At 44.2% G+C, this 19,501-nt stretch overlaps 1 protein-coding gene across 1 annotated transcript in view; it reads left to right on the top strand.

Annotated features, from left to right (window-relative positions):
• The window catches only part of cfap251 (cilia and flagella associated protein 251), a 35,200-nt gene extending 18,334 nt beyond the window's left edge, over positions 1-16,866 (top strand). Inside the window, exons 17-20 of the mRNA XM_060907622.1 lie at positions 1,415-1,558; positions 7,199-7,427; positions 14,805-14,906; positions 16,652-16,866. Of these exons, the coding sequence (XP_060763605.1) occupies positions 1,415-1,558; positions 7,199-7,427; positions 14,805-14,906; positions 16,652-16,809 (633 nt within the window). The 3' untranslated portion in view covers positions 16,810-16,866. The remainder of the gene's footprint in view (positions 1-1,414; positions 1,559-7,198; positions 7,428-14,804; positions 14,907-16,651) is intronic.
• The last annotated feature ends 2,635 nt before the right edge of the window (positions 16,867-19,501 follow it).

Genomic DNA, 19,501 nt, shown 5'->3' with positions numbered 1-19,501 from the left:
TTGTCACAATGCCGAAGACTAAAGAAATAAGTCTTGAACTCCGACAAAAGATTGTGGAGGCTCATGACAAGGGCCAAGGCTACACTGCCATTTCGAAGAGGTTTACAGTCTCCAGAACTGCAGTTCGGTGCATCATTGCCAAGTACAAGGAGACAAATTCGGTCAAGAACAAACCTGGTCGTGGACGCAAGTGTAAGATCTCAAGAACTCTGGAAAGAAAAATTGTCAGAGATGTCCGTAAAGAGCCCCGTACATCTGCAAAGGAAATTGTTGCTGACCTGGCCTCTTCTGGAGTTTGTGTGTCAAGGCACACTGTTGTGAGGGCTCTTCATCGGAATGGGCTTCGGGGCTATCGTCCCAGAAGAACCCCCTTACTAAAACATCGTCACATCAAAGCCCGACTAAAGTTTGCCCGTGAGTACTTGAATAAGAAAGATGAGTTTTGGAAGTCTGTGCTTTGGTCAGATGAGACGAAATTGGAGCTGTTTGGGCATATGGACATTGCCTATGTATGGCGAAGAAAGGGAGAGGCCTTCAACCCTGTGAACACAGTTCCCACAGTTAAACATGGTGGTGGCAGCATCATGCTGTGGGGCTGTTTTGCAGCCTCAGGTACAGGCAGTCTGGTTCGGGTGCATGGCACCATGAAAAAGGAAGATTACCTAAAAATACTGAAGGAAAACATGCAGAAGTCTGCTCTGACTTTGCGCTTAGGTCGTCGTTGGGTCTTCCAGCAAGATAACGACCCAAAGCATACATCTAAAATAGTCCAGCAATACTTCAAGGATACCAAGACCAACGTCATACAGTGGCCTGCACAGAGCCCAGATCTCAATCCAATAGAAAACCTGTGGCAAGTGCTGAAAAAGAACGTCCATGCACGAAAACCATCCAATTTGGGCCAGTTGGAACAGTTTGCAATGGAGGAATGGGCCAAAATTCCTCAGGAGACCTGTGCCAACCTAGTGAAAAACTATTCCAAGAGGTTGTTGTCAGTTGTGGGTCAAAAAGGGTACACAATTGACTACTAATGGTCAGGGGGCTAATAATTTTGAACATCTCACTTTTGCTGCTTTTGGTTGAAACTCAGTGTGATAATAAGATATCGTAATGAAACTTGTTGGACAATGTCTTCATAGTGCATTTATTTCAAGAATAAAAACATTTGTTGTCAATGGTCATTTTCATGGAGAAATCAAGAATTATGTTCAATTCCACAAGGGGGGCTAATAATTTTGAGTTCAACTGTACTATTCTGTTAAACATTACTAAATGCTTGTGCAATTAGCTCATATTCCAGCTGTCATCTGTACTTTTCCTGTGCTGCATTTGAGTAACATATTCCTTATAGATGCTCCTGTTTGGAAAATAATGCATGTCCATTAAAAAAAAAAGCATGTGCTTTTTCCATTAGGCCATCAAGGATTTATTTTATTACTGTCAGTTACGCAGTCAGGGCATCGACTCGATGGAAACCAGACAAGTGTCCACTCGTATCCCCCTTTCTGAAGTTCCCTTTCTCATCAGAGCGCTTGGCTTCTACCCAACAGAGCAAGAGGTACTAAGATTTTTGGTAGAATGACTAGTAAATGGTACATAGTAAGATGTCTGTTTCAATAACCCATCATATTTTCCCCAGTTATCTGTGTACCAGAACAGTCAGTGGCCAAATCTAATGATGTTAATGGTGATTTTAATGCTCACTTTAACATTAGGGCATTAAGCGCTTACAATGATGTATGTAAACGATGTATACATGATTTGTGTATTCACCCGGTCAAAGAAAATTTGACGCATAACATCTTACCTTGTGATGTCTTGCTGAATTTTCAGTGTTTGAAACAGGGCTGATGAAAATCTATCAGTACAATTTTAGATTTCATTACTAGCAACATACAGTGTTGCAAGTCTGTTTTACAGGACTGATTAAAGCAACATCCTAACTTTTTTTTTGAAGAAATCTGTATATATTTTTACAGTATTTAATTTTAATGTACAGTAACTCGAAAATAAAATTTAAACAGAAATATCTTTCGGTTTTTGTATAGCATAGAACTGCAGATAGTTGCAGGTTTTAGGAAAGGCGTTATATGCAATCATGTGTTATGGGTGGCGAAATGTGGGGAGTAGGATCCAAGAGCAGAACACAGACCAGTAAATCCAATAATAAAAGATTTAATAGGAGTAAAAAAATAAACCAAAACTAACCCAAAATAAACCCCTCACCACACATGAGGCAGGCAAGGACAAAATGCTAGCATAAAAGATAGTCCAGACAAAACTTGAGACAAATGTAGCACAAACATGTCTTCATGTTTAGGAAGACTGGAGACCAGAGGTTTAAGCTGAGATACATGAAAGGTAGGGTGAACACATTGCATGGTGAGTGGTAATGCCAGTCTAACAGAACATGGATTGATTACCTTCTTGATGAGGAAGGGTCCAAGGAACCTGGGTGCTAGCTTGCGAGAGACAGTCCTAAGTGGCAGGTGGTGCATGGAGAGCATAATTCGTTGACCTACTCAGTAGGTGGGTGCCTTGGAGTGATGTTTGTCGGCCTGCCTCTTGGATGCAAGTGCGGAGTGAATGAGTCTTCTCCGGGCCAGTGCCCACATCCTTGCAGCGGCATATAAAGAGCTGGGCTGAGGGTACGGCGACCTCCTCCTCTTGGCTGGGGAACAGTGGTGGTCGGTAACCTAGTGAGCACTGGAATGGAGAGAGACCTGTGGCAGAGGAAGGGAGCGTGTTATGTGCATATTCGATCTAGGGTAAGTACCTGCTCCAAGAACTGGCATCCCTGGACGCCATGCACCTGAGTGCAATCTCCAAAGCCTGGTTCACCTGTTCTGCCTGGCCATTGGTCTGTGGGTGGAAGGCTGAGGAGAGACTACAGGTGTCCCCCATGAGTTTGCAGAAGGCTCTCCAGAACTGTGCAGTGAAATGAGGACCCCAGTCAGAAACAAACAATGTTGGTAGGCAGACCATGTAGGCGGAAAACGTGGTGGATGAGTAGTTCTGCGGTCTCTTTGGCTGAGGTGAGTTTGGGCAGAGGATTGAAATGGACGGTCTTAGAAAAACGGTCAATAGCAGTGAGGATACATGTGTTGCCACCTGAGTTGGGGAGTCCTGTGATCAAGTCCAGGATGATGTGAGACCAAAGTCGATGTGGAGTCGGGAGGGGTCTTAGCAAGCCGGCAGGGGGTCGATTGGCTGTCTTGTTCCAGGAGCATGCGTCGTAGGCTGCCACGAACTCCTGGACGTCCTCCTTGATGGATGGCCACCAAAAACGCTGCTGGATGAGTGCCAGGGTTCAGGCGGCTCCCGGATGACAGGCCAGCTTGGAGCCATGACCCCACTGCAGCACCTGGGTTTGCACAGGATAGGGAACAAACAGATGGTTATGAGGAGTGTTGTTGGGGTTACCTTCACCAGGGTCCTGCTCCAGGGCCTTCTGCACAAGCGTCTCAACCTCTAGAATGGTGGCTCCCACCAGGCAGCGTGGAGGAAGTATGGTCTCAGGCAGCTTGGACTCCTCTTGGTGGGAAGAGAACATCCTGGACAGGGCATCGGGTTTGCTGTTCTTGGAGACTGGGCGGTAGGAGAGCGTAAAGTTGAACCGGGAGAAGAAGAGAGACCAATGGGCTTGATGGGAATTCAGGCGTTTGGTGAACATGAGGTACTCCAGATTCTTATGGTCAGTCCAGACTAGGAAGGGGAGCTCCAACCCCTCGAGCCAGTGCCTCCACTCCTCCAAGGCTAGTTTAACAGCCAGTAGTTCTCGGTCGCCGATGTCATAATTCCATTCGGCTGGGGATAGCCGGTGGGAGAAGGAGCATGGGTGGACCTTGTCGTCACTGGCCCTCTGGGATAGTATAGCTCTGACCCCTGACTTGGAAGCGTCGACCTCGACAATAAACTGCTTGGTTGGATCAGGTATGGGGAGATCAGGTGCTGTGGTAAACCTGTGCTTGAGTGTGGAAAAGGCTTTCTCTGCTTCCTTCCCCCACTTGAACTTGGTCTTGGTCGAGGTCAGGGCTGAGAGAGGTCCGGCCACCATGCTGAAGTTGCGAATGAAGCGCCTGTAGAAGTTGGCGAATCCTAGGAAGCACTGGAGCTCTCGTCTCGAAGATGGGGTGGGCCAGTCAGCGACTGTCTCCAGCTTGAGGGGGGTCCATTTGGATCTTCACTGGAGCGATGAACCCCAGGAATGAGACAGAGCTTTGGTGGAACTCGTTTTTCTCCACCTTAACGAACAGTTTATTTTCTAGCAAGCATTGGAGGACCTGCCGTACGTGACCCCGATGTTCCTCCAGGGAGCAAGAGAAAAATCAAGAAGTCATCCAGGTATATGAAGACAAAAGATGTTAATGAAGTCCCTTAAGACATCGTTAACTAGCGCCTGGAATACCGCAGGCTAGGTCAGGCCAAAAGGGACTACAAGGTACTCATAGTGGCCTGTGGTGGTGTTGAAGGTCGTCTTCCACTCATCCTCTTCCCTGATTCTAACTAGGTGATAGGCATTGCGCAAGTCCGGTTTAGTGAACACCTTAGCTCCCTGGAGTAGTTCAAAGGCTGTGGTCATGAGCGGTAGTGGGTAGCGGTTCTTGACCGTGATAGTGTTGAGACCTCAATAGTCAATGCAGGGACGGAGTGACTTGTCCTTTTCGACAAAGAAGAACCCCGCCCCTGCTGGAGAGGAGGAAGGGCAGATGATCCCAGCTGCCAGTGACTCCATGATGTACTTATCCATGGCCTGTCGTTTGGTGGGTGAGAGAGAGTAGAGATGTCCCTTGGGTGGCGCCATCTCAAGCAGGAGGTCGATCCCGCAATTGTAAGGCCTGTGAGGGAGGGACAATGCTTGGGTTTTACTAAAAACTGGCTTGAGGTGCAGATATTCCAGAGGCATGTGAGAGAGGTCGGGAAACTCACTGGCTGAGGGCTGTGGGGGTTTGACGGGAGGCAGAGCAGAGTTCAGGCAGGACGCCAGGCAGGAAGGACTCCAGCCTAAGATGGTGTGGTCAGTCCAATTTAAGTGGGGGTTGTCCTGCATCAACCAGGGTAGTCCAAGGATAACGGGAACATGAGGGTTGTTCATGACGTGAAGTTGTATCATTTCGGAATGATTGCCTGAAATCCTTAGGGTGAGCGGGGTGGTGAGGTGAGTGATGGTGGTCAAGCCAGTGCCATTGAGTGTCAGGACAGTGAGAGGGACCTCAAGGGCGAGTAACGGGATTCAGAGATCCTTGGCGGTGGCGGAGCAGATCAGGTTCCTGTCCACCTCAAAGTCGACGAGTGCCTGAAGATGGGGATGCCGGTTGTTGTGCGTGATAACGGGTAGCAATGGTCGGTCAGCAGGGGACTGGTTCCAAGCATTGCCCACCAGGGCCCCTTGATTAACTGGTGGGCTCGTACATTTTAGCAGGCAGGCTCAGCCGATGTGTCCTTGCTGACTGCAGTAGAAGCAGGCCCCCGTGTTCTGCCAGCGCAGTCGTTCCTCTGCTGACACCCGTACCCGATCTACCTGCATGGGTTCGATGGACGAGGTGGGGAGAAGTTGCAGCTGAGGTGGCTCTTCTCTCTCCTATGTTGTAGGACCCAAGCGTTGATATGATTGGCAAGGTCCACGAGAGTGGCGAGGTCCGACGGCAGTTCCCGAGATACCATTTCATCCTTGATGACGTCAGACAAGCCATGTAGGAATGCGTCGACCTGGGCACTCTCGTTCCAGTTGCATGATGCCGCCAACGTCTGGAACTCGATGGCATAGTCGTAGGTAGATCGGGGCCCCTGCCGCAGCTCCATGAGCTCCCTAGCCACTTCCCGACTGGACAGAGAATGGTTGAATGTTCGCTTCATTTCCTCAGAGAAGTCCTTGAAGCTGGAACAAAAGGATGCATCGGCATACCAGACTGCTTTTCCCCATTCCCTGGCCTTGCCGGTGAGGAGCGTGATGACATAAGCTACCCGGGAGCATTCTGTGGGGAAAGCCATGGGTTGTAGCTCCAAGATCAATGAACACTGAGACAGAAAAGATCTGCAGGTACCTGGTTCCCCACTGTAGGGCTGAGGCAAAGGAAGTCTCAGTTCGTGGTGAGTGGCGGGAGGTGAAGGCAGGGGTAGGCATGGCTTGGGAGTGCTGGAGTTGTGTGGCTAGAAGGTTGAGTGAGTTGGACAGGGTGGCCAGGTTCTGGGTGATCTGCTTGAGTTCCTGTTGGTGGGTCCCGAGGAGGGCTCCTTGCTGCTGCATAGCCATTCTCAGATGATTCAGTTCCGCTGGATCCATGTTGGCCAGAACGTACTGTTATGGGTGGCGAGATGTGGTGAGTAAGATCCAAGAGCAGAACACAGACCAGTAAATCCAATAATAAAGATTTAATAGGAGTAAAAAATAAACCAAAAATAATCCAGAAAAGGCTAGGGACAAAAAAAAAAAAAAAAAAGGCAGGCAAGGACAAAAAACGCTAGCATAAAAAAATCGTCCAGACAAAAAAACTTGAGACAAAAATGTAGCACAACAAACACAAAAGACAAAAACATAGTGCAAAAAACTGTGACAAGAAACAGGCAAAACAGAGAGCAAAATCCAAGAAGCAATAATGGCACAGAGACAACGTGAAAAACCCAACGAGACATTCTGGCAAATTCCCCATCTGAGAACGGCCTTTTTATACACAGCAGAGCAAACCAGGAAGTGAATGCCGGCAAGATGGAAGTCCCATCCCGGATCCAGATTAGCGCTGAACTGGGAGATAATAAATCTCCGGAGTGGAAGTCCGGGGCGGAGCATGACAATATGCACTAATAATAATTTTGAAACCAACAGAAGAAGGAATTACGAAGTTGTTGAGTGTAGGGTTTATTAATGATGTTCTAGACTAATGCATGTGTCCTTTACATTAGTAGATTTATAACAGGTCTATTCATCCTTTACATGTTTTCCCACTTTCAGTGAAATGATGTTTAGTTATGAATCAACCAAACTAATTCATTGTTGTTGTTGCTGATTAATATGAAAAACCCTAGTTTAAAAAGTAATCCATCCAAAATAATTCTAGTTCAGTGTTGATTCAGATGATATAATAAATAAGACTAGATATAACATAAGTGTGCTTGTTATTTTTATACATTATACATGACTCTAATATTTAATTTCTTATTTTTTATACTGTTCTTTATCTTTTTCTTTGAACTGTCTTAGTTGGAAGACATACAGAATGAGGTCAAATTCAGTCGTTATGCAGAGACAGGAAAGTATGTGTCTGACATTGACCTGGAGGAGTTTATTAAGTTGTATGTTAACCACCGGCCGGCCTTGGGACTCTCCAAGCAAGATCTCTACAAGGCTTTCCAGTTGCTGGGCATGCCAAATGAAAATGGCAAACCGGTTATCACCCGAGAAGAGCTCCTAGAGTTACTCCAGGCCAGAGGTAGGTTTCAGATATACCGTATAACAAATGATTTAATTTATTATGGAAATTGTTAGACAATTCTAACAGTTTTCTGAAGAAACGTGTTTGGTATTTCTTAATTGCTTGTTTCTAAAGTACAATTAAAAACAAATAGAACTTAATGCCAAAGGTGTCAACATGGATACCACTGCTACCAACAAGTCTAGTGCTGACTTTACCAAAGCCATTTATAATTGGGAGTCAAGAACAAAAGCTTTGTTGTGCTCTTTGGGTGGGAACAATTACATACTCTCTCGCCTGTCAATCAGGATAGTGCTTTCCTGTTACGCTGCCATGTGACATAGCATGAGCAGCAGTTCGAAAACATGTGGTTGGTTAACCTCATGTGTTTCAGAAGAAGTCCATGTCAGCCTTCACCCACCTGTCATATGATTGGGGACAGTTGGCTAATGGGTGGAATTTGGCCAAAACCAAATTAGGGAAAAAATTGGGGGTGGGGGTACATGCACTACATAGTACATCGTTACACTCTGAACCATTAGGCTGTATATCAAAGTTGTCATGAGGTATCATGTCCTGAAAGGGCTCTTTGTCAAGCAATAACAGACACCACTCTTAAACAGCAAAATCAAATAAAAAGTAAAAAAAAAAAACCTGGACTTTGCATGCCTTTGCAAAGCCACTGTCAGTAATGCAGAATGTCTGTCATTCTGTCGCATCACAGTATATGTGTAATAAACACAATGACGTACAACGAGTGCAAAAGTTGCTTTGTGTATGTGCAATATGTGTGGAGGCCAGAGACTGGTTTGACTAGTTTTACAAGATTTGACTGGTTTTATGTGCTCCAAGTGGCAAACCATCCACCCAATGTGCAGACAGTGGTACCTTTAGGGTGCACAATAAATTGTAGCTGATATTATTGATTGGCTTCATTCCCAGTGTTTCACCATAGTGGAAAAAACTTCTGCACTTGCTTGCATAAAAGTGGTGCATAAATGGAGAATGCAAATTCATGTGTGTGTCTGAGCCCTTGTGAACATTTTAGTTTGCTGGATTACTACTAGGCCCAGACCCAACATATCAACGTATATGGTCATCTATGCCACAGTGACCTGTGTATTTGGAACAACCAATCCAGGCTGATGGCTAGTAGCAAGGGCCCATCAGTAACAATAATAAAACCGTGGTCTGTCATGCCAATACTTGGTTGCGTAGTCTGTCAGATGTGCTGCAGTGTTCTCCATAGCAGCAGCAGAGGTGGAATGCATACCACTGGAGATTTGACCCATCAAGGGCCAAAGCAGTGGTCTCTGCTCTGTCTGTGAACAGCTTTCAACAGTGAGTTGTCCGTCTGTTTGTAAAAAATGCCATGGACCAACACTTCAGGGTGCACACACATACTATTGTCACCACTGCTGACACATGCCTTTGTGATATGACAGATGCTGATTATTTAGCCAGTACTAAAGCAATCTTAATTGCATCATTCCCAGATTTTACTACTGGGGTTGCCAGTGCCAGCATCCAAGCCAGACTTCCAATGTATACAAAGGGTGACCACTTGCAATTTCATGAGTGCATCCATAATAGGTATGGGTCTGTCAAAAAGGCTTGTATGGTTTGCTAGTTCACCTCATGCCAGCTGAACAGTCTGTGAGGGGCTGAGTTAGCCTTTTCTGTGCCTGTCTTTTAGTCCTAGTGCTTCCTGTTGTGAGATTCCATTAGAGCTTTGTCTGGTTTGTCACCTGCTGCTGGGACTGTCTGTACAGCATCTAATTGTTCAGATAAGGGAACTCACACATCATGGCTTTGCAGAGACTCTAAGGCAGCTCTCACACACATTGTGAACTTTCCCTGGATGTCAGACTAACCCAAACTGAATGGTATGTCACTCTGGTGATGTAAACAAGTCTTCCACAGCCATTTGAATGTGGAAATGCATCTTTGATGTTTGGGTCACAAATCAGTTGGGTTTGCTTGCAGTACATCTGATAGACCTAGTATATGGACAAACAGTTAATTCATCTCATCTCATCTCATTATCTCTAGCCGCTTTATCCTTCTACAGGGTCGCAGGCAAGCTGGAGCCTATCCCAGCTGACTACGGGCGAAAGGCGGGGTACACCCTGGACAAGTCGCCAGGTCATCACAGGGCTGACACATAGACACAGACAACCATTCACACTCACATTCACACCTACGGTCAATTTAGAGTCACCAGTTAACCTAACCTGCATGTCTTTGGACTGTGGGGGAAACCGGAGCACCCGGAGGAAACCCACGCGGACACGGGGAGAACATGCAAACTCCACACAGAAAGGCCCTCGCCGGCCCCGGGGCTTGAACCCAGGACCTTCTTGCTGTGAGGCGACAGCGCTAACCACTACACCACCGTGCCGCCCACAAACAGTTAATTTTGAGATGAAATTTGGGCTTCTTCGATCCAGTATATAACCAGAAAATATCTTGAAAAGAACCTGGTCAAGCAATATGGCTCATGTACTATCTCTATTGCATGTAGTGACTGCACCCATTTGCTATGGATCTTACAGCTGTGTAGCATGGACCTTTGTGTTGGTGGTGGTCAACAGTTTAACAGTGAACAATCATGTGTTTTCAAAAAAAATAAGATGCCCCAACAAATTTGGTGACTTTTGTACCCTGGAAGCTTCCTGATCTAGCACTAAGCCATTAAAAATATCTGGGTTTGCATGGCCCCACCAACATGGCCTGCTCAATACACTGCATATCTCCACTCCATTCTTGTGGTTTTGGAAATCCAACGTCAGGTGATGCAAAATGTTTCTTCTTGGTTCCTGAATGAATATGAATGAGACAATCCTCATGATGTCCTAAACTCCACAGTTATGTCTGCCATTGGTTTGAGTGCTGCCTGTAAGATTGTACCCATCACTTTGTGGGCATTATTTCATTAAATGCCAGGAATATCTGTTTCTTGTGTTAGAAATACAACCCACATTTGCCACAGTCATCGTTTTTCACTTTTATACAGTGTCTGTAATATTCAGGCTGCATGCTGTGCTGATTTATGAGCAGAACTTCATCAGCCTGTTCCACTATTGAGGCCATCTCTGTTTCTGCTGGAGGCACTGATCTCCACCTCCTCAGAACACAGCAGCCATGCCTGCTGTTTGCTTCACTCTGCAGTGAGCAATAATATCAGAGGAATTATTAGGACTAGTCAGCAGTATTCACATAGCTTGCAAGATTCACACATCTCTATCAGTCGCAAACAGTTGAAGCATTGACAGTGGTCATTATCCAACTCCAAGTGTTCAACAAGTTATAGATTTACAAACGTATAGGCTATGTATCTATTCTAAGGAAACAGTCAACAGAAGCAAGAATAGTAATAAGTCAAACACTAGAATTTCAGTTACCCAAATTGTATGTTGATTTGACTATTTTAACAGTGTAGATTTAACAATAACAAAATTAGCAAGAAATAAAGGATTAGAGTGTTAGACCTAGCTTCATGAAATCCACTTCCTCAACTACTTGGCAAGATGAGAATGGAAAGAGGACGAATGTGGTGCAGCAGAGACCTTTTATAGACTACCCACTTATGGTATTTGTACTCAGCAAGGAGATGAGCACACAGAACCCTGTTACACTCCAGGAAACAAGGAAGTAGAACAGCAATATATTTGGTCTCATGTCTTGCATAATCATAGGCCCCAATGCAATAGTTTAGTGAAACTACATTGTGGGTTGATTTATGAATTGGCATTTTAGTTTTCCATCAAATAAATTTTGCTCCATAGCTAGTATTCTGGTTGTATCAGTGTCAGGACCACAGTACAGAACACAGTGAGTACAACCCTGATTCCAAAAAAGTTGGGACAAAGTACAAATTGTAAATAAAAACGGAATGCAATAATTTACAAATCTCAAAAACTGATATTGTATTCACAATAGAACATAGACAACATATCAAATGTCGAAAGTGAGCCATTTTGAAATTTCATGCCAAATATTGGCTCATTTGAAATTTCATGACAGCAACATATCTCAAAAAAGTTGGGACAGGGGCAATAAGAGGCTGGAAAAGTTAAAGGTACAAAAAAGGAACAGCTGGAGGACCAAATTGCAACTCATTAGGTCAATTGGCAATAGGTCATTAACATGACTGGGTATAAAAAGTGACTGGGCATCTTGAAGTGGCAGCGGCTCTCAGAAGTAAAGATGGGAAGAGGATCACCAATCCCCCTAATTCTGCGCCGACAAATAGTGGAGCAATATCAGAAAAGAGTTCGACAGTGTAAAATTGCAAAGAGTTTGAACATATCATCATCTACAGTGCATAATATCATCAAAAGATTCAGAGAATCTGGAAGAATCTCTGTGCGTAAGGGTCAAGACTGGAAAACCATACTGGGTGCCCATGATCTTCGGGCCCTTAGACGGCACTGCATCACATACAGGCATGCTTCTGTATTGGAAATCACAAAATGGGCTCAGGAATATTTGCAGAGAACATTATCTGTGAACACAATTCACCGTGCCATCCGCTGTTGCCAGCTAAAACTCTATAGTTCGAAGAAGAAGCCGTATCTAAACATGATCCAGAAGCGCAGACGTCTTCTCTGGGCCAAGGCTCATTTAAAATGGACTGTGGCAAAGTGGAAAACTGTCCTGTGGTCAGACGAATCAAAATTTGAAGTTCTTTATGGAAATCAGGGACGCCGTGTCATTCAGACTAAAGAGGAGAAGGACGGCCCAAGTTGTTATCAGCGCTCAGTTCAGAAGCCTGCATCTCTGATGGTATGGAGTTGCATTAGTGCGTGTGACATAGGCAGCTTACACATCTGGAAAGACACCAGCAATGCTGAAAGGTATATCCAGGTTCTAGAGCAACATATGCTCCCATCCAGACGACGTCTCTTTCAGGGAAGACCTTGCATTTTCCAACATGACAATGCCAAACCACATACCGCATCAATTACAACATCATGGCTGCATAGAAGAAGGATCCGGGTACTGAACTGGCCAGCCTGCAGTCCAGATCTTTCACCCATAGAAAACATTTGGCGCATCATAAAACGGAAGATACGACAAAAAAACCCTAAGACAGTTGAGCAACTAGAATCCTACATTAGACAAGAATGGGTTAACATTCCTATCCTTAAACTTGAGCAACTTGTCTCCTCAGTCCCCAGACGTTTACAGACTGTTGTAAAGAGAAAAGGGGATGTCTCACAGTGGTAAACATGGCCTTGTCCCAACTTTTTTGAGATGTGTTGTTGTCATGAAATTTAAAACACCTAATTTTTCTCTTTAAATTATACATTTTCTCAGTTTAAACATTTGATGTGTCATCTATGTTCTATTCTGAATAAAATATGGAATTTTGAAACTTCCACATCATTGCATTCCTTTTTTATTTACAATTTGTACTTTGTCCCAACTTTTTTGGAATCGGGTTTGTAAATTATTAGTATTGAGAATGTTATATACCCACATCCACAGAACGAATGGCAGCAAATAACATTTAAGAAGGTTTTTCTTTCTCTTGTAATTTTTCCCAATATTAAAAGACACTTGGCAGGATTTTTTTTCCAGATTTTTTTTTCCTGATGTTACAGTATGTTAACATGTTAACATTTAATGTTAAAGGTCATAGGCAACGGTCGGAGGTGAAACGTAGAATATCAACTTTATTGTCTAGAAGAACGACCCAAAAAGCGAATTCAATCTTCCTGGTGTCTAATTTGCACCCTAAAATTGAATAAAACGCTTAAAATATACTGGTTTGCCCAATTTCCGAAGGTTTGTTTACATCTCACTTATGCGCACTTTCACCGCCAGGGAACAGTCGTTGTGACGTCATTTAAGCCAAACAGACTGGGAGCAGTTCTGTGTTTACTTGCGAACCGAGCACATGTGTATGGACTTTGGTCGTGAGAGGTTGTGTAAAATGTCTGAAAGCGATAGTGATTTTGAAGTAAGAACTCTCCAAATTGAATATCGAGAGGTGAAACCATATATGTATGAACCTATGGCCGTTGCGAAGCAATCGGTGAATGTGGCTCACTGGTTTGACCGTGCAGCCTCGGAATCGGACAGTGACTCGGCCGACTCTGATCGCAGTGACCCCAGACCTCAACAAGAATCGCGCCCAAACGATTTATCCTGGTAGTTATGATAAATTCCTACTTTCGTCATAATACTAAATAATACTAAATAGTGGATATAGGTAACGATTACTTGACAGTGCGCCGGTAGGCCACATTAGCCTGCCATCCGCGGCATTATACTATTTATAGCCTACTGTAAGCGAGGAAATATCTCTTTTTCTCATTTCCACAATGATTGTACATGATCCCTCAGGATTCTTGACTTGTCAATTGCAAGCAAAAGTAAAAATGTTTACCTCCAATCTTCTCCTTTTTGCTTGAGCATTGATAGTCCATTCCTTCTTTCACTGCTTAATTTTGTTTCACGCGCACAATCCACTCTCTCCGCCTCGTCTCCTCTTCCGGAAAAAAACAACCCTCTGGCTTCACGCTCACAATCCACTCTCTCCGCTTCGTCTCCTCTTTTGGAAAAAGCCAGCCCACTCGCTCCGCCTCTTCTCCTTTTTTGGAAAAAGCCAACCCTCTCCCTCCGCCTCTTCTCCTTTTTCGGAAAAAGCCAACCCACTCGCTCCGCCTCTTCTCCTTTTTCGGAAAAACCCAATCCTCTCGCTCCGCCTCTTCTCCTCTTCCGGAAAAAGCCAATCCACTCTCTCTGCCTCTTCTCCTCTCTTGGAAAAAGGTAAAAACTTCTTCCTGAACCGGTCCCGTTGTAACAGTTCACTGCACAACAATAAGGCATAGTTTTTCTTTGGAAATTCCTGAACGCACGTCTGCACTCAAGCCGAACGGCAATGTAAGTAAATGGAAGTGGACTCAACTCAAGTGGTTTGTTTGTCTTAAATGATGTCACACGCCGAGTGGTCACGAAAATAGCTGAACAGAAATTCACCATGATACGCACTAACTTATTTAAATTATTACTCATTAACAATACTTCTTGGGACCAGAAGAAAATTACAGAGGGTTTTTTAACATATAAAGTTTCAAATGTGCATAAAATTAAAACCATTGCCTATGACCTTTAAGTGAAGATAGTAACTAATTGTAGCCATAGCCACAAATGTTGATTTGGTCTTTAATCACTTTAATGACTCATACTTTCACTTTTTCATAGCTAATACATTTTGTGGGGGTTTTTTTGTTTTTGTTTTTTTTGTCTCCTCCTTTGGCTCACTTTGAAATAATTACATAGGAATAATCTGAAAAGGAGTTAGGGTTGAAAATAGTTTGTAGACATAAAAACATAAATGCTTTTATAAATTGCTGAGTGTGACTTTGAATTTATTTTCTGTAGGTGAGCACATGACGGAGGAGGAGTTGGTAGAATGTTTTGTGACGTTGATGGGCTTCAGCATGGAAGCTGGGCATTCTGAAACACAGGAATCTGAGTGTAAAGGTGGGTGAATAATCATAAAATTAACAAGAATCATAAGAAGAAGGAGAATTGTCCTGGCATGCAGTGGATATGCAGGTTCCAATTAGAGAAGTGTGGTTTAACCATAATTATTTCACTTTGTAGTTCTGTATTCAGGGCGGCACGGTGGTGTAGTGGTTAGCGCTGTCGCCTCACAGCAAGAAGGTCCTGGGTTCGAACCCCGGGTCCGGCGAGGGCCTTTCTGTGTGGAGTTTGCATGTTCTCCCCGTGTCTGTGTGGGTTTCCTCCGGGTGCTCCAGTTTCCCCCACAGTCCAAAGACATGCAGGTTAGGTTAACTGGTGGCTCTAAATTGACCGTAGGTGTGAATGGTTGTCTGTGTCTATGTGTCAGCCCTGTGATGACCTGGCGACTTGTCCAGGGTGTACCCCGCCTTTCGCCCGTAGTCAGCTGGGATAGGCTCCAGCTTGCCTGCGACCCTGTAGAAGGATAAAGCGGCTAGAGATAATGAGATGAGTTCTGTATTCCTTTTGTGGCAGGTTTCTAGATAAAGGAAGTCACCTTAAAATGCGTTTTTTATTATTATGTTTCTCTGGAAACTTTTTTTTTTCAAAAAGTTGCAATTGAAGCTGGCATGTGTTACTGCATCATAAAATATAATAATAAAAATTAAATAAATCTAAGATAATGTTTCATGGCGGCACGGTGGTGTAGTGGTTAGCGCTGTCGCCTCACAGCAAGAAGGTCCTGGGCTCGAGCCCCGGGGCCGGCGAGGGCCTTTCTGTGTGGAGTTTGCATGTTCTCCCCGTGTCCGCGTGGATTTCCTCCGGGTGCTCCGGTTTCCCCCACAGTCCAAAGACATGCAGGTTAGGTTAACTGGTGACTCTAAATTGACCGTGAGTGTGAATGGTTGTCTGTATCTATGTGTCAGCCCTGTGATGACCTGCCGACTTGTCCAGGGTGTACCCCGCCTTTCGCCCGTAGTCAGCTGGGATAGGCTCCAGCTTGCCTGCGACCCTGTAGAAGGATAAAGCGGCTAGAGATAATGAGATGAGATAATGTTTCATTATATAAATGCAGTACATACAAATTTCAGGAGAGTTTACGAGCCTCTTCCAGCTTAGGGTTTCTTTTTGAGGATAAACATGTATGCATTTTTTTTTTCTGGGGATGTGAAACCACCATCTCCAGAAATGTATTATTCATCTCATCTCATCTCATTATCTCTAGCCGCTTTATCCTGTTCTACAGGGTCGCAGGCAAGCTGGAGCCTATCCCAGCTGACTACGGGTGAAAGGTGGGGTACACCCTGGACAAGTCGCCAGGTCATCACAGGGCTGACACATAGACACAGACAACCATTCACACTCACATTCACACCTACGGTCAATTTAGAGTCACCAGTCAACCTAACCTGCATGTCTTTGGACTGTGGGGGAAACCGGAGCACCCAGAGGAAACCCACGCGGACACGGGGAGAACATGCAAACTCCACACAGAAAGGCCCTCGCCGGCCACGGGGCTCGAACCCGGACCTTCTTGCTGTGAGGCGACAGCGCTAACCACTACACCACCGTGCTGCCCATTTATTATTCAATACACAAAAAAATTTAACAAGTTTTAGGGGACTTCATTTCATTTTCATTCATCACTAAATAATGATAAGATTATTCAGGCTTTGATAAATTGACAGTGGACATGTTCAATCTGGGAATACAGTTAAAGGGTGAAAATATTGACCTTAGATGTTGTCTTTGTTCTGAGACAGACTCTGAGCCACTGTTGGAAAGCGAGTTACCCCCAAACATCACCATGGACACGTTTGCCACAGACATCCTGCGATTTCCCATGAGTACTCATGAGCTCCCTGCGGAACAGCAGCCCTCATCCTCAAAAGCTTCTGAAGTCTCTTTTGAGACAGTGTGATCATGTTCATTTTAGGGGTTACTTTATACTGTATGGAATACTGCAGTAGTTAGAGGATCAAACCCACCAAATATCTCATTTTTTCCTTCTGATATTTGGTTGATTCTTGGAACTAATTTAATAAGCAGAAATGTTTATAGGAAAATACTATGTTAATAAATTCAGAGAAATTAGTAAGGAATAAAACACAACAGGGCAGGATGTTATATTGTTGATTATAGAAGCAAGTAATTTAGAATCATGCTATCTGTTATCACCCAAATGAGGATGGGTTCCCTTTTGAGTCTGGTTCCTCTGAAGGTTTCATCCTCGTGCCGTCTGAGGGAGTTTTCCTTGCCACTGTCGCCTCAGTCTTGCTCATCAGGGATAAATAGATTTATGAGGGATAAAATTAGTTCATATGTTTAAAGTATTTATTTTTCTGTAAAGCTGCTTTGCGACAATATCTGTTGTTAAAAGCGCTATACAAATAAACTGACTTCACTTGATTATTTTCCTATTAATTCTTCTTATAGCACAACAACTTACTGCTATCACAATTTGTGTGGGATTTTTTTGTGACAAAACAGCATGTACTTTTTTAATCATACATTTAATGTATGGAAAGTAAGTTGTTGGTGCATCACATAACAACAGAGCAGCGCTGTACACAGAACATAAAGTGCAAATACTGAACAGTGTGAGATGAGTGCATCCATACATTATCTGTAGCCACTTATCCTGTTCTACAGGGTCGTAGGCAAGCTGGAGCCTATCTCAGCTGACTATAGGCGAGAGGCGGGGTACACCCTGGACAAGTCGGCAGGTTATCACAGGGCTGACACAAAGACAAACAACCATTCACACTCACATTCACACTTACGGTCAATTAAGAGCCACCAATTAACTTAACCTGCTTGTTTTTGGACTGTGGGGGAAACCAGAGCACCCGGAGGAAACCCATGCGGACACGGGGAGAACATGCAAACTCCACACAGAAAGGCCCTCACTGGGCTCGAACCCAGAACCTTCTTGCTGTGAGGCAACAGTGCTAACCACTACCCCACCATTCCGCCCAGATGAGTGCAAAATATAATAAATATTCAGAACAAATTATGCTAACTAGACAGGACAACAAACCAGTATTGTATGCAAGAAAACCAGATAAATAAATATACAATACAGGAGCAAGATCAATAATAAAAAGTGGTTTATAGCAGCATTATAACATTGTCTGTGAAATGATGCTGGAATTTTAAAGTACAGGTGTGCACTGGTGTGGTGCTGGAAAGGAATTTGATAGGTCCAGTGGGGCAGCAGCGTGTTGAATAATTATCACTTTCTGTTATCATTTACCTTGTAGCAATAAAGTTGTTTCCTCACCATGCTCTTTTTCTTTTCTCTGAATGTTAATAAAATTGGGGGGGGGGGGGGGGGGGGGGGAGACACAGCATGTTATATTACACAGAAACCACAAAGTGCAAAGCCCTGAAAACTGTCCTAAAGTTATAATTGGACACCTGACCATTACATCCACACTGTCAGAAATAGGGGTAGAGTAGGAGTTCATTTCTGTCCTCCAAGGTACAATCTACAATAATGTACCCCCTAGGGCTCATTATTAGACTTCAAGATAACTATGTAGACCCTTTTAGGGCCAGAAAGGTACATATATTTTCCCATCCAGTATATAAAGGGTACAAATAAGTACATTAGAGGGTACTGCCCCAATGACAAGCTGTTGTACCCCTAAAGGTACAATAATGTACTTTATTTTCTGAGAGTGCATATGTGCATGCTAAACATCTTATTCCAAAACCATGGACATTAATACAGTATGGAGGTCCCCCCCTTTGGTGTTATAATAACCTCCACTCTTCTGGGAAGGCTTTTCATTAGAGGATTTGTGAGGTCAGGGGCGTAGTCAGCGTTCCAGAAGTATTCAAAGTTGTTGAAGTGCAGGCCACTCAAGCTCTTCCAAACCATCCTTGGTTTTTATAAACCCAGCTTTATGCACAGGGTCATTGTCATGCTGGATCATGTTTGGGTTCCTCAGTTCCATCCATCCACTATCTGTAGCCACTTATCCTGTTCTACAGGCAAGCTGGAGCCTATCCCAGCTGACTATGGGCGAGAGGCGGGGTACACCCTGGACAAGTTGCCAGGTTATCGCAGGGCTGACACAAAGACAAACAACCGTTCACACTCACGGTCAATTTAGAGCCACCAATTAGCCTAACCTGCATGTCTTTGGACTGTGGGGGAAACCGGAGCACCCGGAGGAAACCCATGCAAACATGGGGAGAACATGCAAACTCCACACAGAAAGGCCCTCGCCGGCCACTGGGCTTGAACCCAGGACCTTCTTGCTGTGAGGCGACAGTGCTAACCACTACACCACCGTGCCGCCTCCTTAGTTCCACTGAAGGGAAATTGTAATGCTACATCATACAATGCCATCTGTACAATTGTGTGCTTCGAACATATAGTTGTAATGATCAAGTATCTACATACTGTACTTTTGGTCCTTTAGTGTATAAAGTTACAGTTTTACCTCTGACTGATAGGAAGTGTTGACACCAATGACTCTTTCCATGTTCAATAATTGTCTAATTTCTCTCTCCCTCTCTCAGACACACACACACACACACACACACACACACACAAAACCTTAACCCTAAACATGGCAACAATGATTTTTAAATCTAGTTAT

Source organism: Neoarius graeffei, chromosome 24, assembly GCF_027579695.1.
Source record: "Neoarius graeffei isolate fNeoGra1 chromosome 24, fNeoGra1.pri, whole genome shotgun sequence".
Classification (NCBI taxonomy): Eukaryota; Metazoa; Chordata; class Actinopteri; order Siluriformes; family Ariidae; genus Neoarius; species Neoarius graeffei.
This window is presented reverse-complemented; position numbering and strand designations above follow the sequence as displayed.